The 26,342-nt window shown below is 33.3% G+C and overlaps 3 protein-coding genes across 6 annotated transcripts in view; 2 read left to right on the top strand and 1 right to left on the bottom strand.

The window, feature by feature from the left end:
- The first annotated feature begins 3,445 nt into the window (after nt 1-3,445).
- Nucleotides 3,446-6,343, top strand: LOC137806663 (FAD/NAD(P)-binding oxidoreductase family protein). 3 transcript variants are annotated; one of them, XM_068606888.1, is made up of 7 exons: nt 3,446-4,030; nt 4,121-4,174; nt 4,252-4,539; nt 4,700-4,891; nt 4,989-5,147; nt 5,485-5,721; nt 5,806-6,343. In XM_068606888.1, exons 1-7 carry the CDS (start codon nt 3,596-3,598, stop codon nt 6,118-6,120), a joined length of 1,680 nt encoding a protein of 559 aa, XP_068462989.1. In that variant the 5' UTR covers nt 3,446-3,595; the 3' UTR covers nt 6,121-6,343. The 3 variants fall into 3 exon arrangements, 2 of the variants coding, with proteins under 2 accessions (XP_068462989.1, XP_090156313.1); XM_090300187.1 differs by having other exon boundaries at nt 3,486-4,030; nt 4,277-4,539; XR_016519434.1 differs by having other exon boundaries at nt 3,495-4,030; nt 4,989-5,369.
- Nucleotides 6,344-7,554: 1,211 nt separating this feature from the next.
- LOC137839114 (uncharacterized) lies at nt 7,555-8,589 on the top strand. The gene has a single exon (XM_068648243.1). It carries the CDS (start codon nt 7,555-7,557, stop codon nt 8,587-8,589), a length of 1,035 nt encoding a protein of 344 aa, XP_068504344.1.
- An 11,947-nt stretch (nt 8,590-20,536) lies between these two features.
- The window catches only part of LOC137806667 (RNA helicase family protein), a 53,762-nt gene continuing 47,956 nt past the window's right edge, over nt 20,537-26,342 (bottom strand). For both annotated transcript variants that reach the window (XM_068606894.2, XM_090300186.1), the window contains exons 30-34: nt 24,927-25,019; nt 23,852-24,064; nt 23,295-23,387; nt 22,323-22,445; nt 20,537-21,043 (exon numbers count right to left, since the gene is read on the bottom strand). In XM_068606894.2, the coding sequence (XP_068462995.1) occupies nt 20,966-21,043; nt 22,323-22,445; nt 23,295-23,387; nt 23,852-24,064; nt 24,927-25,019 (600 nt within the window). In that variant the 3' untranslated portion in view covers nt 20,537-20,965. The remainder of the gene's footprint in view (nt 21,044-22,322; nt 22,446-23,294; nt 23,388-23,851; nt 24,065-24,926; nt 25,020-26,342) is intronic.

Here is a 26,342-nt window from a genome sequence, read left to right as displayed (position 1 = left end):
TATTTTGTATAGTAAGTAGCTTTTATTGACACTAAAAATATTATAAGGTAGAAATGCTATTTCATGGCAAGAGTGAGATCCCTATATTAACTTGTATTCAATAGTTTTGTATGCTATTCTATTTATATCTATTATAAATATGCAAATTGAATCTGTTGCTCACAATAGATTGGATATACTCGATAATGTACCTAATTATATTTATGTGGATAATTGAGTGAATTTTGTAACCCTTTTCTACTATCAGTGATGAATACAGAAGTTACTTGTTGATTGACAGTTGCTAGTTCACATATTGCCTTTTCGTACAAATTTGATGAGTTGGACAATGTTTGCTACTGTGAAATTAATTCTTATATTTGCAGCAGACTAAAATGGTGTATGTTGATATTTTTTTATTCGATGGAAGAGAGGTGTATACTGATATAAAATACTTGAGTTTGAGTTTTACATATAAGATGATAAACAATAATTAATGTAAATAAAATAATGTTTGTTGTGTACAAGACCTATTTAGATTAAAGCACCTGACCATTGTTTAAAAACCTTAAATCATAGATCATTCATGTTTTTGGTCATATGAAAAAACTCAAATCAGTAGATTTAAAGGTTTTGGTTTTGGTGTCGTTCATTTGAAGGTTCATAATTAACCTTGTTAGTGTTGTTCGGAAGTATTGATGATTGTGAATAAAATAAAATTGAGAGATTTTCTTTTTAGCATTGTGGCTAAATCATTTTTATTTTATTGTTCTGTAGGATGGAAAGTATGGACTCATTGGTTCAATCAATTCTCATGGAAGGGATTTTTCGAATTGCCTTTGCGGATTCTTTCTCCATTTCCATTGGTTCTTCCTGCACTTTGTATAATTTTAAAATTCAAAGGCTGCTAGTTGATTATGGTGATTGTTTAGGGTTTTGATTTTGTGGGTGACTTTATTTTGAATTTGAAGGGTGTTGGTTCGTGGTTTTTGGGTGTTTTGTTTGTTAGTGGTGGTGAATGTTGGTAGTTGAAGTGATTTTTTTTTTGTCTTTTTTCACATATCTTTTTATTTATTTTGTTTGTGTATATCGGATTGCACAATATAGAACATCTCCATTGTGTAATATACATATTGGATTGTACAATTCGAAAGTTAAATCCAAATTTATGATGAACTTTTGGATTATACAATTCAGTTTGTGATTTAAATTTACAAATCAAATTCTACAATCTGGATGATCTTCCAAATTCAGACTTAGTTTTTGAATTTTATAATCTGACATGTAATTTAAACTATATTGCATTCTAGATTGTACAATCCTGTATGTATTTAAATTATATTACATTATGGATTGTACAATCTAATATGTAAGTCTGAATCCGGTGTGGACATTCAAATTGTACAATCCGGTATGCAATATAATTTAAATTACTTTTGTTTTTTTTTAAAATTAAAATTAAATTTTTTTTTTTATAAATTTGAATGTTGTAGGCCAGTCATTTGTTCAATTATGGTCAGGGAATCAGAAATGTGGATAAATATATTTAAAGAAGTAGAAAAAAAACTCTAATATGAACCAGTTAATAAATTATAAAGTTAGTGAAGATGAATTGGTTCCAACAGATTATGGTAGTCATTTTACAACTAATGAGGTAAATTATATTTTCATTGATTTTGTTATAAGTTTGAGGTGTGATTTATTGGTGTTGACATATTTTTAGGTTTTTATTCTCGAGATGACTTACTGGAATGGGTGCATAGGGTGACATTTTGACTTAATTGATTGTTAGATCTAACACCAGAAATGTAAGACAAGGTAGAAAGAAATCTATGTTGTTAGGTTGTGGGAAGGATGGTAAGTATAGAAAATACAAGCCTGATGTGGAGATGAGTGTTACAAGTACACGAGAATGCAAAAATGTAACTCTCCTTTTAAATTGTGGGGTAAACTTGTTGGGAAAGGTGAATGTTGGGTATTGAAGGTATTGCATGATACTTTGACTTTCTCATTAGTTGGTCATCTATATACTAGTAGATTGGAATCCTATGAACATATCATGCTTGTTGATATGATAAAAATTTTAGTGAAACTGATCAAAATATTACTTCCTTTGAAAGAGAATAATGAGTACAATGTGACAACAATTAAACAAGTGTATAATGCTAGATATGCATATAGAATATTAATTAGAGGTCCTAGAACTAAATTGCAACAATCAATGATGTTGCTTGACTATGAATACTACATTCACTAGAGTAGGTGTCCTGAGTCTTATATGGTTGAGTGATATTTTTTTGACCCATCCCGATTCAGTTAAATTATTGAATGCATTTAACATTGTGTTATTGATGACTGACATTTACAAAACCAAAAAAAATATAGGTTGTTTTTGCTTGAGATTGTTGTGTGACATGCCAAACAAACAACTATAACATGAGTACAAGAAAAAAAGAGAATTTGAAACTCCTCACGATCACACTGAGAATCATCTAGTCTGATTGTGTATGACATGGATCAGTGTCGAATAAAATTTAAATGACTTTTGTCAATAATTTTTTAAAGATTTACAAATTCACGAATTCTTAAATTTATATACTTTTAACTTTTAAATTTTAGGATTAAAGATTTATCTTAGAGTTTGGTTTTTAAGGTGTACCATTTAGGATTCTAAAATCGTTTATAATTAAATTAATTTTACACTTTAAAGAATATATTACGAAGTAAACTTTAAGCCTAACTCAACCCCATAAAATCGACTCATGAGGTGAGGTTTGCACTCACTTATATACAATGAAATGTTCTAATCTCTAGTCGATGTGTGATCTCCAACACCCCCTCACGCCGAGAGTGACAACTCGTGCGTGAGATAACATATTATGGGTGGTCCGATAACGGGTGACCTGATAAGCCCAACAAATACTCGTTAAGATAGACTCGAAAATAGCTCTGATACCATATTAAGAAATGAACTTTAAGCCTAACTCAACTTCATAAAACCGACTCATGAGGTGAGATTTGCACCCACTTATATACAATGAAATGTCCTAGTCTCTAGTCGATGTAATCTTTAGTAGAATTACTCAAAATTTATTTAAATTATTTCAATATTATTATTGATTTTAACTATTTACTAATTATTTCATCATTCAAAATAGTAAAAATAAAATAATTTTATCTATTAGAAAAATAAAAAAAAACTTCAAAAATTAAAGTTGTGGTTACCATACACTAAACACGATTATCAAGTACTCTGCTCATTAAGACTTCAAGTACTTTTGTTCATAAAAATCGTTTACATGTCTCACGACTTCACTATTACATGTACTCTACTCGTGCTCAACATTCACGATTTCTTTGCAAATTTATTTATATTGAAGTCGAGTAATTTCGCCTACACATTACACAATATGTTAAAAATATAAAAAAATATTGATTATAAGATTATATATTGATGTGGATATTAATTTATTTGAAGTTTATTTACGAGGAGAAGAAAAGAAAAAGGAAGGGGAGGAAGTTGTGCGTGACGTGGCTAATTTAAGAACAAGAAAAAAAAAAATGAGGTGAGGTAAGATGAGAAAGGAGAAGGGAGAAGTGAAAAATTGAAGTGAGGATGTCCATGATGATGGCTGCACCTAATCTGGTGAGATGTTACAGTTCATTCAGAAATGGTGTGAGGCGTGAGAGTCATAAGTCTAAGTGGAGGTGTAAGGCAGATGGTGAAGCTGATGTGATTGTCATTGGGAGTGGCATCGGTGGACTGTGTTGTGGAGCACTGTTGGCAAGGTACGAGGAAGATGTGTTGGTGGTAGAAAGCCATGACCAACCCGGTGGTGCTGCCCATTCTTTTGACGTCAAAGGTTTCAAATTTGATTCTGGGCCATCTTTGTTCTCCGGCTTGCAATCACGGGGTCCTCAGGCTAATCCTCTTGCTCAGGTTTTGGATGCCTTGGGCGAGACCCTTCCATGTGTCACTTATGATTCATGGATGGTTCACATACCTGAAGGTCAATTCTTGTCACGCATTGGCCCTACCGAATTTTTCAAGGTTTCTTCTGCTCTCCCATGCTCCACATGCATCCATTTTTTCTCTCTAAACACACCTTAGTATTGTATAAATTGTCTTCACTTCATGCAGGACCTTCAACAGTACGCAGGTCCAAATGCTGTTGATGAGTGGCGCAAACTTTTAGTGAGTTATCTTGTCTTTCTCCCATCCTAATATTGTTCAAACAGCCCCCAGTTATCGTAATTTTTTTGACATCACAGGATGCTGTGCTTCCATTATCTGCAGCTGCAATGGCTCTTCCCCCTCTATCTATTCGAGGAGACTGGGGTGTGGTTTCCACTGCTGCAGCTCGATATGCTCCTTCTCTCTTAAAATCCTTTATTCAGATGGGACCTCGGACTGCTCTTGGGGCCACAAAACTTCTCAGACCTTTCTCCGAAATACTTGATGATTTGCAGCTCAAAGACCCTTTCATACGGAATTGGATTGACCTCCTCGCATTCTTGCTTGCTGGGGTCAAAGCTAATGCTGTGCTTTCAGCAGAGATGGTTGGTAACTACTCTTCTTTTCATTTCTTAACATCTTCTTAAGCAATGGGATAGGAAGTTAGTGATTCACTGCTGGTTGAAGCCTTAGTGTACTAATTAGTGAAACCTTTGTAAATTGTTACTGAAGTTTCAGTTTATGAATGTCCAAACAAATTTTCAGGTTTACATGTTTGCAGAATGGTACAAACCAGGATGCTGTCTTGAGTACCCCCTTCATGGAAGTGCAGCTATTGTGGATGCTCTTGTGCGAGGACTAGAGAAATTTGGGGGAAGAATTTCCCTCCAAAGTCACGTGGAAAAAATTGTTGTTGAAAATGATAGAGCCATTGGAGTTAAGCTGAGGAGTGGTCAAGTGAGTATGTTTTTGATTGATAAAAGGCACAAAGATAAACTTTTATTGGTTAGCATCTGCGTTTTAGTTTTTAATTGAATATTTATGTATTCTGCAGTTCCTACGTGCTAAAAAGGCTGTTGTCAGCAATGCATCGATGTGGGACACCTTAAAATTGCTACCTAAAGAAGTTGTTGCAAAGTCTTTTTCAGATAGGATTAACACGACTCCTCAATGTGATTCATTCATGCATCTCCATTTAGGATTTGATGCTGAGGTTTGCCATTTTGGTGACTGGTTTATTTGTTTGTAATGTCTTTCTCTTGAAGCAATTGATAAATAAAAGGGGAAGGTCCATGTTACAGCCAAAGTTTTCATGTCTTTGGTCTCTTCCCTAACAGCATTCCAAGTAGTTGGTAGTTCACAAAACACTGTTTCATCTGTGATTTCTTCACTGAGAATTGGTATATTTCCTCAAAGTTGTAGCAGCACAACACAAGTAATGTCACTCATGCTGGTTGCATCTTCAAGTTTCAAGTAGCTGTCTGTCATCATCCGCCGTTTAAACTACTTAAACTGAAGTTGATAACATGTTCCAATATCTGATTGACCAGGATATACGCAGTGATCTGGGGATTCATCATATAGTTGTAAATGACTGGAAAAGAGGAGTTGATGCAGACCAGAATGTTGTGCTGATATCAATACCTAGTGCACTCAGTCCTCATCTGGCCCCACCTGGGAAACACGTGCTACATGCTTATATGCCAGGAACTGAGCCATTTGACTTGTGGGAAGGACTTGATCGTAGGAGTGCTGAATACAGAAATCTGAAAGCTGAAAGATCAGAGGTATGCATATGATATGTGGAGAATGATATCTATGTATGGTTAGCAGTAACATAGCATATATGTGTGTTTGTTGAGTTGAATCAGGTAATGTGGAAAGCTGTGGAGAGAGCAGTGGGGGAAGGTTTCAGCAGGGAGAAATGTGAAGTGAAGTTGGTTGGAAGTCCACTGACACATCAAAGGTTTCTTCGGAGGAACAGAGGAACATACGGGCCAGCTGTGCAAGCTGGCACAGATACCTTTCCTGGACATTCAACTCCCATCCCACAGCTTTATTGCTGTGGAGACTCCACCTTTCCTGGCATTGGAGTCCCAGCAGTTGCTGCCAGTGGTGCAATTGTAGCTAACTCATTAGTCTCAGTATCTCAACATTCCAACCTGCTTGATGCAATTGGCATATGAGACCAAGAAACAAACTTTTCTGTGGCTTTCGAAGTTCCAACCTACCTCTCTCTTCTCACTCTTCACTTGTAAGTTGTAATTGGAGTTCTTACTAGACTAAATCTCAATTTTTAAGGCTTCACAGAAATTTCATCTGTTGGAAAAAATATGCAATACAATTTTGAAAGAAAAATTAATGTGGAATTATAAGACAATTGATAATAGATTTGGCCACTTATGCTCACATATCAGGTCTGCTGTAGATCTTTTACTCAGGAAAAATATGTTGAAGTCAAGCCCATCATGAAATGAAATTTATAATGATAATAAATTATTAATAAGAGGATTCCATTTCTTTTGAACTTTGCTTTGAAAAGGTTATTAAAAGAACAAGACCTTATGATATACATTAGAACAAATGACAGGGAATATGGATGAAGTTTGAGAGGAATCCACCTTAAATATGTTTAGGAAGTCGGTTCTTACTTTTAGTTTCCTTTTGTTACAAAATGTGTATTAAGCAATATGCTCTTCTTCCTTTGTTAGTTTTTTTATTTTATTTCTAACACACTGGTATTTAGTGTTTTCTTAAGATAAACCCTTTACTACAATTCAACAAATAGATGGATCCTGAATCACCCTACACAGCCCTAGCAGCCTTGTGTTGATGGTAATAATGACCATATCTAGGTTGCAAGAATTGAGGCAAATGATGTTTGGGAGGCTGTTGAGGAGGAATAAGAAATTATTTTTTCGCCCATCCAACAATAGGCAGGTAAAAAATCAGAAGGAGATGAAAGCAAGAAAAGGAGAATGAAGGGCATCTCGTGTGCCAACTCCTCACAATACTAGAATTAAAATATTAGTGCTTTGAACTTAGGTCCTGCAGTTAATGTTCAATAAAATTTGTCCACCCAAGGTTCTAATGGACAACAACAATTGTTCCGTTGACTTCATCATTGTCACCTTTCGTCATTTGACTTCTATAGTTGCCAAACATTGTTTCTTACGGTTAGATAGTGTTTTTGTAACTGCACATAAATGTACGTAACTGCATGTGACTTTTTATTTGTCTTGTTTCAATTGTTTAATAAATATTTTTAAGTAACTGCTCGTATGCATTTAAGAGACAGTTGCTGTAAGTATTATAAATGTAATTGTTAGCAAAGATAATAAAATATCTTCGGTTTTATTTCTCAACGCCAACATTTGGTATCAGAGCTATCTTCTTGAGGGATCTGTGATGTTAGTAGAGTTCATCAATGCAAGGAGAGTCCAAATTTTCAGTAATGCACCAGCAGTCTTTAATGGAGATAATTATCAGATGTGGATCGTTCGTATGGAGACCTACCTAGAAGCATTGTATCTATGAGAAACTATAGAAGAGGACTATGAAATTCAGTCAATTCCAGAAAACCCTACTGTGGCAAAATAAAATCACAAAAGGAAAAGAAGATGAAGAGATCAAAGGCAAAAACATGCCTATTTGTAGCTGTATCTCCTATGGTATTCCCAAGGATAATGTTCTTGAGGTCAGCAAAAGAAATCTGGGATTACCTTAAGGTAGAATGTGCAGGTGATGAGAGGATTCGTGGAATGCAAGTGCTGAATCTAATCAGGGAGTTTGAACTGCAAATAATGAAGGAGTCAGAATCCGTAAAAGAGTACTCTGACATACTTCTAAGCATTGTCAACAAAGTGAGGTTGTTTGGATTTGTGTTAAATGATTCAAGAATTGTGGAAAAACCGTTTGTAACAGTTCGAAAGAGGTTTGAAGCCACCATAACAATCCTGGATAACACAAAGGACCTATCAAAGATTTCTCTTGCGGAGCTCTTAAATTCTCAACAACCAAGCATTACAGCAGGTATAAAAAGAAAACGTTTCACCTTGCCAACATGCCATCCACCATTCAAATGTTGGAGAATACCTGACGCCAAATGTTTCAAATGCAACCAACTTGGACATGAAGCAATGCTATGCAAAAACAAAAATCAAGTGGAAGAGGCAGATGATCAAGTTACTGATCAAGAAGAGGAAGATCAATTGTTCGTAGCCACTTGTTTCTCAAGCAGAGAATCAAGTGAGAGTTGGCTGGTTGACAGTGGCTGCACCAACCACATGACACATGACAAGGAACTCTTCAAAGAATTGAGAACCACTGAGATTAAATGGGTGAGGATTGGAAATGGTGAACACCTGACAGTAAAAGGAAAAGGCACAGTAGCTATCACAAACTATAAAGGTACAAAAATCATTACAAATGTTCTTTTTGTGCCAGAGATTGATCAAAATCTTTTGAGTGTTAGTCAATTATTGGAAAAAGGCTATAAAGTGATGTTTGAAAATAAACATTGCTTAATCAAAGATGTTGATGGCAGAGATTTGTTTAAAGTTGAAATGAAGGGAAAGAGTTTTGCTCTCAATCCAATGAGGAGGAGCACATGGCCTTTAAAGAAAGTGTCACTAAAATTTGGCACAAAAGACTAAGGCATTTATCCATTATCAACACTCTAGAAGAACATGTAGATGAAGAATGACAGAATGAACTAACAAATGATACACTGATTAGAGGAACAAGATCACTCTCTAATGTATATCAGAGATGCAATGTGGCTGTTTGTGAACCTGCCGGATACCATGATGCAAAAAATAATAAACATTGGATGGCTGCAATGAAGAAGGAGTTGTCAATGATTGAGAAAAACAGAACTTGGGAGTTGGTTGATAAACCACATGACGGGGAAATAATAGGAGTGAAGTGGGTATTTAAGACTAAGTTAAATCCTGATGACTCAGTCAACAAGCTCAAAGCAAGGCTAGTAGTAAAGGGATATGCTCAAGTGTTCGAAGTTGATTATTCAGACACATTTGCACCTGTTGCTAGGCTTGACACAATCCGATTGCTTCTCGCTCTCGCTACTTAAAATAATTGGAAAGTATTTCAGTTGGATGTCAAATGAGCTACTGTAAATCAAACTCTCTGGTTAAGGAAGATCCTGACTGATTTAAATATGGAGCAGAAGCATAGCACAAAGATTTTTGTTGATAACCAAGCTGCTATTGCAATCTCTAACAATCCAATTTTTCATGAAAAAACTAATCACTTTAATAACAAGTTATTTTTTGTAAAAGAAATGCAGAAGATTGGTGATGTGTCTCTTTGTTATTGTAAACCTGAAAATCAACTTGCAGATTTGTTTACCAAGCCACTTTCACCTAGCAAGTTTGAATTCTTAAGATAAAAGATTGAAGTTTGCAGTTCAAAAATCAAGGAGGAGTGTTAGATATTGTGTTTTTGTAACTGTATATAAATGCACGTAACTGCATGTGACTCTTTATTTTTCCTATTTCAATTAAATAAATATTTCTAAGTAACTACTCATAAGCATTTAGGAGACAATTACTGCAAGTATTATAAATGTAATTGTTAGCAAAGATAATACAATATCTTGCTATGTTTTATTCCTCAACGTCAACACTTACTACGCTCTCATGTTAACATTGTGACTATCTGCCACCATCACCACCACCGATTCTACTTCAAAATCCAAGTTGACCCATTTCTTGTTCTTAATTTTTATCCTTTAAACGATTATTGTGCATTGATTGATTGTATTTAATTGTATGTTTGATTTTGAATAATATATATATATATATATATATATATATTGTTTTTACTAGGGTCTAGAAACAAAACTCCTTTTTGTTGCAAATTTCTCGGTCTTCCTGATCCTCTCGGTCTCCTCTCTCGGGTTGGGCTTTCAGTCCACTCTTCCTTTGACTTGAGATTGAGCTTAAATGACTAGTAAACTTAATTAACTGGGTTGGATCAACTGGATCTCTCGGCTTTTCATCTCGGTCTCCTCTCATGGGTGAGTGTGCGTACCTGCAAGGCGCTCCGATGCCAAAGTTGGAATTAATTTTGTATAATTATAAGATAAATTCACTCTACTTATCTCTTGGGTTGAACATCTATTTATAAGGCTCTCTTATCAGGCTTAAAAGCTACTTGAGTTTTTTCTTTTTGCATTTAATATTCTTTAAACACACACCTGTATATTTGAGTCTGTTTTATGGGTTTTGTTACAGTAACTAATTTAATTTTACTTATTTATTTTTTGTATTTAACCTTTTGGTCTGGCCTTTCGATTGACCTTTCGGCACAACCTTTCGGTTGATATTTCGGCCTAGACAGTACTCTAGCCTCCCGGGCATGAGGATTTTGAAAAGACGTCATGCCTATTAAGAAGGAAAAAATTGCATTTAAAACATATCAGTAGAAATATATTTTGGAAATGATTTTGATTTTGTATTAAATGCATTTTCGTATCAAAAGATTGCCTCGTTTCGCGCCCTTTTCTTGAATTTGCCGGTTGACCTGACGGGTTATAAACACCTGATCGTTAGATGTAATACATTTCAACGGTTGTGATGTTGTAATGTTTCATATGGAAGAGTTTTACTATTGCTATAAATACTTAGTTTCATATGATCTACCTCATGCTTTTTTGTATTCTTGATTCCGAAAGATTTAGCCGAATACTCTCAGAAGGTACAATGTCTTCTTCAAGCTCTGTTTCCGTTTTTGATGAATTTATGAGGTTTTCGAGCGTGGGTAATGAGTCTACTGGGAGAGTGATGAAGACTAATACAAATATTGATTCAGTCTCTTCATCTGCTACACTTTGTTGTATGAAAGACTCGAATGATGCGTCTATGGATGTTGAAGTTGAAGAAAGAGCCGAGAGAGCAGAAGGGAGGATAAGTCTTCGTCTCGATTATGATTGGTTAATCCTAAAGTCTGAGAATATTTTTCTTGGTATTGTTCTTCTTCAACCCTTAGAAGTTTTCTTTCCAACATTTATATTTATTCTCCTAATGCAACTGAAGAGATCATTTCTTTTTTGGCGCGCCAGAGTCGTTGACAATGTTTGTCATGTCCATGAGGGTGACAATTGTGATTTTTTTTCTATTTTTATGAATGTATTTTCACTGACCTTCTTGTTAGATTTCCCTTAGAAGAATTTTAAATGGGTGTGCTTCGATTTCTCAACGTTGCCTTTACTCAACTTCATCCCAACGGTTGGGCTTCTATGCAAGCTTTTAGCATTTTCTGTAAATTTCTTTCGTTGTCTCCTAGTCTGAAATCTTTCTTGTATTATTATAGTTATCGACCTGGTTGTCCTTGATTAGTAAGTCAAAATTTTGTTTTCTTAAACCATTTACTTCTTCGTATAAGAACTTCAAAGGTGGTTTTTTTTTCAAAATTATGATCGAAGGCAATGGAAGAAACTATTTCTTTGATGGTGATGTTCCAAACATTCCTTTCTACTGGACCAACTCTACTTTGAAGTTCAATTCATGTTCGTATCATTCGATGAATATTGAAGGCCGTCATGCTCTTGAAGTACTTGATCACTTATCCCATAAGATTCCTACTCGCGCTTTGTTACAGTTATATACTTCTAAAAGACCACGAAAAGATTTCCTTGATAAGTATTTTTTCAAGTTCTTTCTTTATAACAAGAGATTTTTAACTTTGCTAAATCTTTTGTTGACTTTCAGGTTTGATGACGACAACTATTTCGAAACAATGTTCTTATTTCTCAAAAATTGTGAGCAAAGCTGGAGGTTTAACTCCTCGACCTAAAAGAGAAGTTAATCATGAAGTAGAACTGGATGTTGTCGAACCCATTTCTCGGGTAGAGGTTATCGCTGAACTTGATAACTTAAAAAATGTTAAGGCTGGTCCTTTGAAGAGGAGCAAGAAACGAGACCGAAGTGTTAGAAGATCACATTCATCTTCTAGACGTCATCGTCATGCTGTTGGGAGTTCTTCTCGGCCTTTTCCAAAAACAATTTTTGTTGCATCAACATGTTTCTAAGAGTTTGTTCAGACTAATCTTGATGGGCCTTCTCATCATATGCTAAAGACATATGATATTCCTTCCTTGGCGGATTCAATTGTCGAACTTGCAAATCGCATTTTATTAATCGACAATATTAACAAAGAAGGAAGTGCAAATGGTATTTTTTCTGCTGAGTTTAAGATATTGAAAGCAGAGTTATCCGAGTTGGGTAAAAAGCTTGATTCTTTGATTGCTCAAGTTAAAGAATTGTCCAATGTGAATGTCCAATATGAAGCCGAAAAGGAATCACTCAAAGATGAGATTGCTAATTTGGCTGCCAAAAGATTGAAATTTCATGATGAAAACCGACAATTGAAGGAAAATTTATCTAATTTGTGTGTCGTAAAACAAACTGATGCCGAAACTATTCATCATTTACAAATGGAGATAAGTCAACTGAAATTAAATGTGTCTGTGGTTGAAGGCTATGTTATTGAGCAACATAAGCTAGGTTTCGACAAAGCCCTTCAGCAAGCCACTTATTTTTTATAAGATTCCTTTAGATGAAGAAAACTTTGATGTCGGCAAAGATTTTTACAATGGTGAGTTGGTTCCGATTGACCAAATCTCTGACGAAGATGCATAAGAAGGAGGTGCCCATGGCAATGCAAATGCCGAGAAGTGAATTAGTCTTTACTTTTGATTTTTTGTAATAGCTCCTGATTTAATAATTATCGGGCTTTTGAATGTGTTTTATCTTGGTCTTTTTATGACCTCTTTTGATTGTACTAACTTAAAGCATTTACATAATTTGACCTTTCGGCATAATCTTTCGATTACTTCTTTTAATTATCTTGTTTCTGATTTTGTTGTTTTGATTATATAATGAACCTCTAACATTGAATAAAAAACTTAATTTGTAAATTTTTCATATGTATTCAGCTTTCGGCTTTAATTTGACCTTTCGGCATGGACAACTTTTGAGAAATTTCTACTTTGGATAAAATATATTCTTGTGAAGGATTTCTTCTAGATTGAAAATATCCTAAACCAAGAGTTTTCATGATTTATATGTAGTATGCTCTCACGAGAGATTTCACCTGGAATGAAAACATCCTATCCTGAGAGGTTTTTGAATTAATATGAAATATGCTTTTGGGAGGGATTTCACCTGGAGTGAAAGCATCCTAGGCCGAGAGGTTTTTGAATTAATATGAAATATGCTATCGGGAGAGATTTCACCTGGAGTGAAAGCATCATAGGCCGAGAGGTTATTGAATTATACTCTCGGGAGGGATTTCACCTAGAGGGAAAGCATCTTAGGGCAAGAGGTATTTGAATTAATATGAAATATGCTCTTTGGAGGAATTTCACTTGGAGTGAAAGCATCCTAGACCAAGAGGTTATTGAATTATACTCCCAGGAGGGATTTCACCAGGAGTGAAAGCATCATAGGCCGAAAGGTTTTTGAATTAATATGAAATATGCTATCGGGAGGGATTTCACATGGAGTGAAAACATCATAGGCCGAGAGGTTATTGAATTATACTCTCGGGAGGAATTTCACCTAGAGGGAAAGCATCATAGGCCGAGAGGTATTTGAATTAATATGAAATATGCTCTCTGGAGGGATTTCACCCGAAGTGAAAACATCCTAGTCTGAGAGGTTTTTGAAATAATATGAAGTAAGATTTGTTGTTCATGAATAACTTCTTTATACATGATTTGATTTTGCACGAAATTTTCTTTATACAAAGAAAAACATCCATGTCATGGCTTTATACACAAAATTGATGTCTTTACAATGTATTTAATTAAAATAAAACTTCAAATGACTTGCATTCCATGTTCTCGATATGATCTTTCCATCTAACGTTTCCAATAAGTAAGCTCCATTTTGTAGATTCTCTATTATTCTGAAAGGATCTTCCCAATTAGGTGCTAGTTTACCTTATTGTGGATCTTTTCTAGCATCAGTTCTCATCCTCCACACTAACTCTCCTTCAATGAAACTTTTTAGTTTGACTTTAGAATTAAACCTCTTGCATGCTCTTCTTTTTGCTGCTTCCTCTTTTATCTTTGCTTTTTTTTTTTTATCGAAGTTCTTCAATTAAATCTAGAAAAGTTCTCAAAGCATTCATTATTGATATTCCAATCTTCTATTTGTCTTCGTAAAGTTGGTTCATTTACTTCAACTGGTATTGTGGCATTAGTGTTATATGTAAGATTAAATGGAGTTTAACCAGTTGTTTTTTGAGGTATGCACCTGTATGCCCATAAATCCTTTTGCACTTCCAAGTCTTCTTTTTAGTTGGCCGAAACTTTGTTAGCAGACTCTGCTTGTCCATTTGTTTGCGGGTGTTCAACATAGGTTGTTACTAATTTAACTCCTAGATCTGCATAGAATTCCATAAACTTTTTATTAGTAAATTGTCGGCCATTATAAGTTATAATAGCGTATGGGATACCAAATCTACAAATTATATATTTCCACACAAATATTTGGACTTGTTGAGCTGTTATTTTTGTGAGAGCTTCAACTTCTATCCATTTTGTAAAGTAGTCAATGACTACAATTAAGAACTTGGTCTGTCCCCATCCTAAAGGAAATGAACCAAGAATTTTCATTCCCCATTTGACAAATGACCATGGAGAAACAATTCCTTGTAATTCTTGAGAAGGTATATGATTAAGACTACCAAACTCTTGACATTTCTTACTATACGGTTTGATGGTTTGAAAATATTAATAATGTTTTAATAATTCATTAGGACACGTATTTTAATCTACATTTATATATTTAATAAATTTCAGTTCATTGTATTTTATGTTGATTTTCAGGTGTGTAGTGATTGTGGTTAATTATCACTTTCATTTTGTATAACCTGAAGATCAATGTAAATTCTCTTTAAAATTTTGTGAAATATAAAAAATATTAATTAAAATTTTTGTACTAATCAATTATATGTCACATCCTTGATTATAAGAGTAGGATTTATATGCATTTAGTCAACACATAATGAGAGTGATAATATTAGAAGTAGTAGAGACCAAAAAATTATGTTTAAATATTTCATTATTAAACAAACTATTTATAATTTATAGGCTAATTTCAAATTATTGTGTTACAATATTTCATGGATATGTTCAATCATTCCATTTTAAATCCATTAACTTTGTTATATCAACATGAAGAACCTACTTTTACCAATTTTTACAATATATTAGGCTATATGACATTTAATATTGACTTTGTTATATCAACATGGACAACCTATTTTACCATTTTTTTACAATATATTAGGCTATATGACATTTAATTGTTTACAAACTTCGTTATTTAATTTTTCTTTTCACTTTTGGCTTTTAAGTTTCAAATTTTTTGACATTTACAATACTTATTTACACATTTTAATATATTTTTTATACTATTTTTTATTGAGTTATAATTGTCTTCATTTAGATTAAAAAAGGAAAAATTTATGCTTTCGTATGATATGGTTGATTCTAGCTGGCTATACTACAAATTTCATTTATTGAGGTTGTTTAATTAAGGTAAACAAAAAAAACAAGCAAAATTGAAAAAAAGAATAAAACAATAATTATACCCATAACCGTCATCATAAGGTTATTGACAACAACGATTTTATACAAAATCGTATTCGTATTGATGTAAAATTTAATAAATATTTAAATGATATAAAGACGATTCTATGCAAAGTCGTTGTTATATGTGCAACGTGTGACAATGATTCGTAATGGAAATCTTTGTCGTAGGTGTATATATGATGACGATTTTGCATAGAACCAGTATCAGAGGTTATATATACGACAATGATTTCAGTCACTATTGAAAACATCCTTTTTTTTTAACATGGAATCAATCAACTATGGTTCTAAAACTATTATTAAAATGCACTTAAAACTGTTGTCAAAGATGACTTTTTTTAGTGGTGATTGAATCCTCTTAATGCCTAACCAAATTTGGAAGATGGTTAAATTTCTAAGAACCAACAACAATTTAGAATTATGCTTTAAGGAGTTTAAATTTTTTTATATAGATAATGGTATAATATAAGTTCTTATGATCTTTGCATCTATCATAAAGTGGACAATTGTGAGTTCGTCTACTTATTGTTGTATATAGGCAACATACTATTGCATCAAGATAAGACTAAGAAACAAAAGGTTAAATTCATTACACGGTAGTGAATTTGAAGCAAAGGATTTAGACATAACAAAGGTGATTTCAGGATTAAGGTAAAGATGGATAACCCAAAAGAAACTCTTTTTGTGTTAAAGGAAGTACATCCAAAAGATGCTAATATATATTAGGATGGAATGTGCTAAGGCCGTGAGCACAATTTTGACAATATATACATCTTGTAAAGCTCAATATTTCTTAATATGGTTAGAAAAAGGAAAACGTGTTCCTCATGTTACTAAAATGAAGAGTTTGATGTATAAAGATATGCACTCCTAAGCAATTAGTTTGGTTAACTAGGTAAGTGAACAAACTTGGGATGGAGCATTGGTAGACTATGAAGCAGATCTTGAAATACCTAAAGACAATTAAGGATATTGGAATTATCCTCAAGGGAGATTTGCAATGTATCATACTAAGTCTTTGTGTAACTTAAAGCTACTCTATAACCAATAATGACTTTGTCGAGCATGAATATGGAGTATATGGCATTGGTGGTGGGGTGAAATGGTGAAAATGGATTTTCTAGAATTCGAAGTTTGGAAAAACACTTCCAGAATAGGCAATCCAGAATGTGTTTGAGGTAGTTTGATTGAATTCCATAATTACATTTCAAGAATTGAGCGATAGGTTGCGGAACAGGTAATCCAGAACTTTGTTTCCATTTTGACATTGTATTCCAGAATGAGCTTTTTGAAATTTTTTGGTATGCATACTAAAAATCGATTTTTGGAATAGAATATGAAGCATAAACAAGACTTGTGAAATAAATTGTCCATAACCTAATATAAAATTATAGAATTGCTTTTTCTGGAATAGAGAAAATGCATTTTGGAATAGTTATTTTGACTTTCAAAAATGTAATTCCAGAATAGAATATGAAGCATAAGCAAGACTTGTGAAATACATTGTCCATAACTTAATATAAAATTATAGAATTGCTTTTCTGGAATTGAGAAAATGCATTTTGGAATAGTTATTTTGGCTTTCAAAAATGTAATTCCAGAAGTGTAATTTTCATTCCAAAATTACATTTCCAAAAGTCAAAATAACTGTTCTAGAAAACCTATTTTGGATTTTCTTTTTCACAAGGTACTAGGGATTTTGCATGGGAATTTGCCCTTTTTTGTTTTAATTTCTAACATGTATTTAATTATTGCAGAAGTATGATATTATCCTAGGGTTTCACACGAGGATATCAAATGAGATTGATGTGGGTGTGGGTAGGGAGTGGGGCTAGATGATGTTAATATTGATTAGTCAATATATTGTAATGCATTAAATAATGAATGTAAGCCACATGAATGTAGGGACGTGTTTATGATAGATGAGGTAAAGGTAAAAGATCCAAACTATTTACATATTATTTGTAAAACGTATTTGATGAATAAAATTTGAAATTGTGATAATATTTTGTGGGTACTTGCTACTAGGGATGACATGTTGAAATAGGCGAGAAAAGTTGCATTTGATTTTAGCTTTGTTACTATTATATTATGGTCAGATACATGGAATGACCAACGAGGAAGGATGATATACATATTATTAGGTTGTGAGAGAATAGGTAAATACAAATGAAATAAAAAAAAAGCTTAGAGACTACTAAAAGTGAAACTAGAAAATGTGCATGTCCTTGGAAAATGGTAAAAGATAGTAAAGGATGCATGGTCACAAAAAAATTACTTTGTGGGTCTTATAATCATGACTTGACATATACGTTGGTAAGTCATCTATATATTGGTAGGTTAACAACTAATGGGAAGTTCATGCTTGTTAACATGACAAAGAGTTCAGTGAAGCCTAAAAACCTAAATATTTTGCTAACAATGAAGGAGCACAATGAGAAGAATGTAACCACCATAAAACACATTTGTAATGCCATGACTGTGTATCAAAGATCAAAACGAGGTTACAAACTAAATTGAAACAATTGATAATATTACTAGAGTGAGACATGTATGTTCATTGGTGTAGGTTCAATGAGGGACAAATGTGGTGCAAGATATATTTTAGATACACCCATAGTGAAACCATTGAATTCCCTATTAGTGATGGATAATACCTAGAAAACTAATAAGTATGATGCCCTAACTTGAAGTTTTCGGTATTACTTCAACGAGGTTGACCTTGTCTACTCCATTTGTGTTACTCACATTTGGGCATGGAAATAAATTTGTATAGGCCCTTGAGAGACTTAAAGGATTGTTTTGAGAATTGATGCATACCCTAGGGTCATGGTGAGTGATAGAGATATTGCTACCATGAATGCAATAAATTTTGTGTTTTCTGATGCTTCTAATCTTCTATGTCACTTTAACATTAATAAAAGTTTGAATGCAAAATGTAAATGTTAGTGCATCCAAGAGAGACATGAGATCAAGTGATGGAAGCTTGGGGATCTGTGTAGATTGTGAGAATGTAGACGCGTTTCAACATTGTGTCCAGGTGTTTGAAGTTGTTTGTTCTTCATGATCTATATTTATTAAATATGTGAATGATACTTGGTTAATTCACACAAAGAAAAAATTATTAAGGCATGGACAAGTTGGGTGATGCACTTAGGCAACACAATAAGTAATATGTATGTGCATCTGTTGCATGTCTTTGTTTTCCTTTGTAGGGTTAAGGTTGCATATTGGATTTACAAGCATAATATTTGGTTTCCTTTGTAGGGTTGAGGCTGCACATTGAAGTCTAAAGATGATGCTTTAGAGCTCCATGAGAGACTAATGCTTTTATAGGATTTCATAAACAAGATGATTTATCTTGCAACACAATATAATTAAAGCTTCATCTCAAAAGAGTCTTGATGTGGTGGATCATGTCTTTAACATGACAAAGTACAAAAAATTGCTTGATTTTATGTCTAAATATGCTTTACAACATATTGCGAAAGAGAATGATCAAGTTAATATGTTCGGTTAAATAAAACTCATTGTGGGTGTACCCCTAGATATACTAAGGCCTTGTGCTTGTGAATTGACTTCCTTTGGTGTAGATAACATCCCACTACAATTAATGCATGTGATATGGACACGTATGGTATTTCAACATCATTACTTACCACATTATTCCATAACTGTCTTGCCACATAGTCCTCATAACTACCTAATAATGATCTATCCACTTGACCTCCAAGATAGACTTCATCCTCCACATGAGTCTCCTCAACTACAACATAATCTCCAGGCAATTTCTTCCTGCACCATATCAATTATAACCTGCACCCTATCATTTTTCAAAATTTCCAAAATTATCCTTATTCCGAATTTAAAAATCCAAAATAGTAAATATAATTCAAAAATAAAAAAATACATTCCAAATAAAAAAATCCAGAACACAAAATTAAAAATGCATTCTGAATACAAATTTCCAGAATTAAAACATGTGTTCCGGATAAAAGATTTTGGAAGCAATATTTATTTACACCTTCTTCTAAGGTTATTTTCGTCATTTTGAAAAGGTATTTTTGTCATTTTCAATACCAGGTACATGTTGAGGACCTTCCACAATGTTAATAACACCACCGCCCTCTCTTCTTCAAATAGATGCAGTCCAACGTACACAATTGACTTGAGAACCTCTTCCTCTAATTCTGGTTTTCTGGAGACTTTATGGAAACATATTCTTCAAAAACACCAATTAGCCATTCTATAAGGCAAAAAAAACACGAAACTCAACTTCCCCGACAAAGAGTGTCTCAAATCCCTACACCACCGACAACCACCCAATGTGCAACCATAATGATCAACCAAACTCAAGGAACAAATGCAGTGAAACACAACCCAGGTACTAGAACAGTGAAACAAAATACGCAATGAGAGAAGATGGAAAACCTATTTCTTATTTAAAAACTAACAATGACATTATTATCATTTCATAACAGTGATGTACAGGTTCAAATTTAATGAAGATACCGGAAACATAAGTCCTATTTATGAAATGTAATGTGACGTCTTATGGTTATGCTCAGGCATCAAATGCCAAACTAAATGACCTTTACGTTACAAAAATTAATTATTTATCAATTTAGCTATTGCGTTGAATTTTTCTAAACTTTAAAAATTTCTATAAATTAAACATTAATTGTTATACTTTGTCGAATTAATTTATTTAAACATAATTTTATTTGAAAATAAAATGTATGAACTAAATAAAATTTACTGTACATAATCAATTTACCTCCCTCTTCCACGCACCCACATACATAACTTTTCTGGCCTACAAATATTCTTTTAAGCAAAATATAATTACAGAGAAGTTATTAATTTGTTTTCTAAAATATGGAATAATTTTTTTATTCAAATTATCAGAAGGGAAGAAACTAATAAGTTTTTCATTTGTGTTTGCAGATCTAGTTTCGGTTTAGGAAAATAAGTGAAAAACAGATCAATTAAATCGAATTGATTGAATCGGTATCACATTATCCAGCTACTTATTTAGCATTTCACGAGGTATTATAATATGAACATTGCAACCACAACAGTCCTTCCTGACAATAGCAGGTATCGACACCTCCTAAATAAATAATAGTAGTAGCAACTGGTGTATACTAGAATAAAATATCTGCCTGTCTAGAAATAGAACTTGCTATTTCCTTGCACAGGACATAAAAGCTAAAGCGCAGGTCTGATCAACTTTATGGAGCTTTATGGTTGAACTCGTTTGTCAGAGTTTATAATCAACAGTAAAGAAATAGGAAGGTTCAAACTGAATGACAAGCAGATTACACGAGGTAGAAATTAGCCTCCTAAACTAGATAACCAGAGCATCTTTAAGTGGTTCACATGAGTTGACAGTTGATACTCAATCATTGTTGCGTGCTCCCTTCTTCCAAAAGCAGAGTGATCATTGATTTAATGATCTCATTATTCAGACCAGTTGCATTCTGAAAGCAAACACAAACCCAAGTATTATTCTCATATTGAAAGAAGTAACAGGTAGCTATAGATAGCATAAGGCGTCAAACAATGCATTCACAGTTTGATAGAATACTTAAAATGCGGCTAATTATGAAGAGCTAAAATTAGCTCAAAATTCAGGGAATTGGGGGAAACGGTAGACACTGATAAAACTCGTTTTATCGGACTGGTGAATACGTGTGTGATATCTTTAGGATATCATGGCATATTTGTTTTCCTATTTTCAGTTATTTACTTTTTTAATCTTTATCCTTTAAAAGGGAGATTACCGATTGTACATCACAATTAATATACAAATTCTTTTTCTTTCAACTCAGACCATCCAGTTTGGTCACATATGATACCAAGGATGCAGATTAAGCTATGAGAAAGTGTTTTGCAAATGAAGTTATGACAATTGGTCCAACCTTTATTTGGACTATCCAGATAGCAAAACTAATTTGCTTTATTAGCAGAAAATGCCAGTATAGATTTTCCTCATGGCTTTTCATTGTTGTTTCTTTTGGTGTTTAGCCCCTTAATGCACAAAAGATGTTCTCTTATTTCATTCCGGAGTGTTGTGAGAGATAATTTAATTTTTTTTTCTTCATCCTCATTATTATTAAAGGATTTTCTGTACACTCTATTTCACAGTTAAATTAAGTAGATTTCATTTTGTGGAAAAGTGAATATATTTCACTGATACAATCATGAGATATAAATAGGAATAGGAGAATAATTCTGTGCATGAATCTGACCAAAAAATCAGGAAAATAGTTATTCATATAACTGCTGTAGCTAAAAAGAAGGAAAGACACATTCTAGTTACATCAAATCCTATTATTAATAGCATAAATCAGACCACAATATTTCTGATTGATTTCAATGTCAAATCTCTCGACTCTGATTTCTTTCCTTAATTTTCAATAGTCATATCAATATTAGTTCCAAATCAGAATTTTGACACGCTTTATTTGCTTATCTTTAGTTCTTCTATTGATTTGATGTGTTTCTTCGTAGTACATATACCTTAGTACGTGGTATAAAGAGAGCTCATAGTTATTCCATTGAAAAATTTAAGATGTCTATTGCTACAAAGTTTGACATTGAGATGTTTGATGTTTTTAAAATCAAACTTGAACTCCTTTATAGGTGGGAGGTATATAGAATTTTGACCATTAAACTTCAGTGGTAAAAAATGCTTCGGAATTTGAGCCACCCACCACATAATATCATTGACTAAGGAAATAAAGCTTAAAATGGCACCTGTGGCTTTCTGATCAGCTCCTTCAGAATGGAGTGGAGAGCTAATCGCAGCTCCTTGAACAAGACAGCTACTTGGGCAGGTGCTGTCAATTTCAACCATCCATCAATGATGACCTGACCAGTCTGTCACAAAAAGCAAAGAAAATTAAAAATAAGAAACAAAAATTACACTTCGGAGTGCAGTTTTAAACAATCTAAGCAAAATACCTGTTCCCATTAAGAAAATACTTATTGTTTGAAGCATCTCTTTGGTTCACCTAACTTCAGATGCACTTTCTGAGTGTCCCCCGAAGTCATTATTTTAAATTAATAAGAAATGTTTCTAACAAACACCCAAGCACTTGGGAACCCATTCACAAAAACTATTAGGGGGATCGAGAGAATCGAGAATTTAAATGCTCCACCAAACATCTATTACTCAATGTGAGACTTATATATTCTATAATACCCAATTCCCTACCAGTTTCTTATTCAATTAATAAACTGGTGAAACTAGAAAACAGGCTCCTAAACTATTTGCCAGATTATGATTTCAATCTACGATTACCTGTGAATCAAATGACTACTCAAAATAACTTAAGTCGGAAAATTTAGGACTAGGTTTGAATGACAGCAAAGCCCCCTACTAACCTACTACAAAAATTTCAAAAAATTGGTACTTTTTCAATTATCTCCTCTATTTATTGTATTGGATTCTTTTTCTTAATATAAATAAATCACCTGTGCTGCCCTAGACATGGTTTCAAATCAATGTTTGTCTTTTAGTTATAATTTATCATAGCTAAGCTAATACTAAGAAACTAACAGATTGCAAGCTGTCCCTAACAGACTAACAAAACAGAATAAATGTGCTGAAAAAGTAAAGTATGGCTCATGTAGTTTGGGTTCTAATAATCTCAAGTATTTCCTCTCAAAATTTAGTCCTTTTTCCATTGAATAAACATCATTCGTTGCGAAAAGAGTAACATGTACCTGATGCTGGACGTTGATTGACCCTCCGAACAGCAAAATGGAGTATGGAGATATGACTGAAGTGTCTCGAAGAAATACTTTGTTTGTTTCAACCTGACAATTTCACCAGTAAACAATAAGTCTAAAATCTTAAGAATTGAATTGCAAGTAATTCTGCACATATATACATAATTTGTGCAGAATCATATGCATGATAACTAGTACATTAAACATTATAATAATAATTGTATGAAACATGAGTGGCGAATACATCAAGTAATACTAGCTAAGGACCCAATGGAACATTAACAAACTTTTGCAGTGCTAAATCTAACACCCATCAATTCTGATGATCAAAATTACCAACTCTTTTTCTCAAGGTCAATAAAGATAGCCACGATTTCCTTATTGTAATTTTAGATTTGTAAATACCATAATAATAATATTACATTGATTTCAAAGCACCGAATTGGATAAACAAATATGAACAAAAATAATAAATTTTCAAATTGTGTGGTAGAAGAAATTTGATGCTAAAAGGAATTAATAAGCTGCTCCAGCCAAAAGTATCAGCAAACCTTTTCAAGGAAGACAAGAAAGGGGTACTGGAATCCTTTTGAGTTACTGTTGATAGATGAAGGGTGAATATGAACCTCCCTTCTTCCATCAAACCAGACTGTTCGATGAGAATTTGCATAGCTAGAAGACTGCTTAAGGCTGCTGAGAGCTGCTGCAGCAATGCCTTGTTCACCAGCAGCTACATTGGGGTATAAACCTGCACATAGTATAGCCTGCAGGAGTGCACTTAGAGATTTTCTATGAAAAAAGAATGGAGGTGAGCAAGGCTGTCAAACATGAGAACTAAATTAAAATAGTGGAAGTTTTGTAAACTCATAAAAGAATCTAATATAAATAACATTTAGAAATATATATAGCATTATGCATGAAACACAATAGTAACTTCACATTTCAATTCCATAATAAAGAAAAAACTCATCCACTTTTGGTTCCTCTCATAGTTAATAGCAGATAGCGGGGTGGTCACCTCCCAAAACCACTACAGACGGATACCAGTAGTAGGATTGTTATGACCCAGATGGTCTAATACATAAGCAGTCTAGGAATACTAGACAACCCCTAACGCTCCTTTTCAACTACTACAAATCAGTGGGATTACTTGAAGCAAATTTACAGCAAGAACAATGTAGCCATATGCTTTCAACGTCAGATTGACATTGCCAATTATCAGCAAGGATCTATTTCTGTTTAGTATTGTTACTCTGATTTTCTGAATCTGTGGCAGAACATCTGCCATTTTACACTCCGATGTCCCTAAGAAGTCATTATGTGATATTCAACACATTTATAAGGTCAACAAATCGGATCAATTTCTTAAGAAGCTCCGCCCATATTAGATTATGATTTATAGATATGTTGTATTATGCATTTATTGTTGTCACGAGCTTATGTAAGATGGACTTTGCTGTGTGCAGTCCATACAGATAGTTTTCAGCATCTTTCCATCTATCTTTCTCTATTTCAACATGAATATAGAAAGTCAAAATGACTGTAAAGAATATCAATTTAAAGCTTAATTAAACGAGAAGCAAGCATTAACTAAAAGTTGTAATCAAGTTAATATGAGAACTTTACCTTAATAACTGACGAATGATGCACATATATATTAAATGGTTGCGATGCATCAGAAAGCCAATTGTCAAGACTCCCTATTTTTTTTCCATGTTTCTGAAGTGAGCCAGATCATGTATAAGAAATTTTTCCATACAAAGAGGGCAATCTCACATATAATATTAAACAAAATGTATAAAGCACATATCTAGCATCGATAAAATAAACAGACTAGTACCATATAATAAAGATAGTTCACCTGAAATGGGATGCAATATTGTAGATAGTGAAGTATTTCAAGGAATTTAATTTAAATATTTGAATGTTCTTCTTTCCCATGAATTTATCGTTTTTATTTTAATTCTGAAGTGTTATATAAATAAGTTTTAACCAACCTAGGAGAGTCTACATGATAAAGCTTAGAACAAGAGCATGTTATCAAAATCCTGCGATTCATTATTCAAATCTTATGGTTCTATACAATTTACCAAAACAAATTCGTAGCTGTCAAATTGATGCTTGCGACTTCTAACAGTTACAAGAGATGTCAATCGAAATAATGACAAATTCTCTAAACTTTAAATCAGTTGTGTAATTGTATATTTTGTAACCTTTATTCTACTTTTAATGTGGATAAATGTATATGTCAACTACCTATTACTTTGGGTTGTGAATTAGCACGTCAGCTTGTAATTAGAGACTACATATGAGATAATTCTCCAGCAATTGGTGTGATTATTATCAATAAAATATTCTTGATTTCCTTACATAGTTCAATTTTGTATTAGAACTCCCAAACTTGGGAGTCCTGTTTCCATTGCCATGTTAACCACCGCCATGCTCTTGTTTGTCATCGCCATTGAGGTTAGTGGTGGGCCAGAAAGGTGTGGGCCACTCCGGCGACCATATCCAAAGGTCCTAACCCTAAACAAACATCTCCTTGCTCTCAACCATAATTGCTTTATTTAAAGGTTATGCAGTTATTACAGTTAAACTATTATGCATGAGTACCATAAAAGAATTAAAGGATGCTGAAATGGTTGAAATTTCACTGTGAAAAATGCAAAATATATTCCTCAAATTAGGTTTTAATTTCATAATGGAAGTTTTAAAATACAACTTTGAACATTATTTATTAAAAAACACAAATATACTTAGAGAATTAATCAATGAAAGTAATAAAGAATCTATATCCTTAAAAAAGTGACACAACTAGTTCACAAAACATCTGAAATAACAATATTAAAAGGTGACTATGACTCATGACGAACAGTGCCCAGCAAAGAACCCTGAACATGTTTTCTAATTTGGCATGACTCCATGAACAATTGCATATAATATGAGGGATCATTTCTAATTACTTGTCCAACAACACAAATATCCTTTAAACTTAAGAATAAGAAAATAAGTATTAAAGGAAAAAAAAAAAAGGGTAAATCC

The sequence above is a fragment of the Phaseolus vulgaris genome, chromosome 3 (assembly GCF_051622355.1).
Source record: "Phaseolus vulgaris cultivar YP4 chromosome 3, ASM5162235v1, whole genome shotgun sequence".
NCBI lineage: Eukaryota > Viridiplantae > Streptophyta > Magnoliopsida > Fabales > Fabaceae > Phaseolus > Phaseolus vulgaris.
Note: the sequence above shows the minus strand (reverse complement) of the source record. Positions and strands in the feature narration are given on the sequence as shown.

Coding starts and splice junctions, on each gene's coding strand:
- LOC137806663 (XM_068606888.1), top strand. CDS start 3,596: ATGTCCATGATGATGGCTGCACCTAATCTGGTGAGATGTTACAGTTCA. Junction 4,892..4,988: donor TTAAGCTGAGGAGTGGTCAA/GTGAGTATGTTT, acceptor TGTATTCTGCAG/TTCCTACGTGCTAAAAAGGC. Junction 5,148..5,484: donor ATTTAGGATTTGATGCTGAG/GTTTGCCATTTT, acceptor CTGATTGACCAG/GATATACGCAGTGATCTGGG.
- LOC137839114 (XM_068648243.1), top strand. CDS start 7,555: ATGAAGAGATCAAAGGCAAAAACATGCCTATTTGTAGCTGTATCTCCT.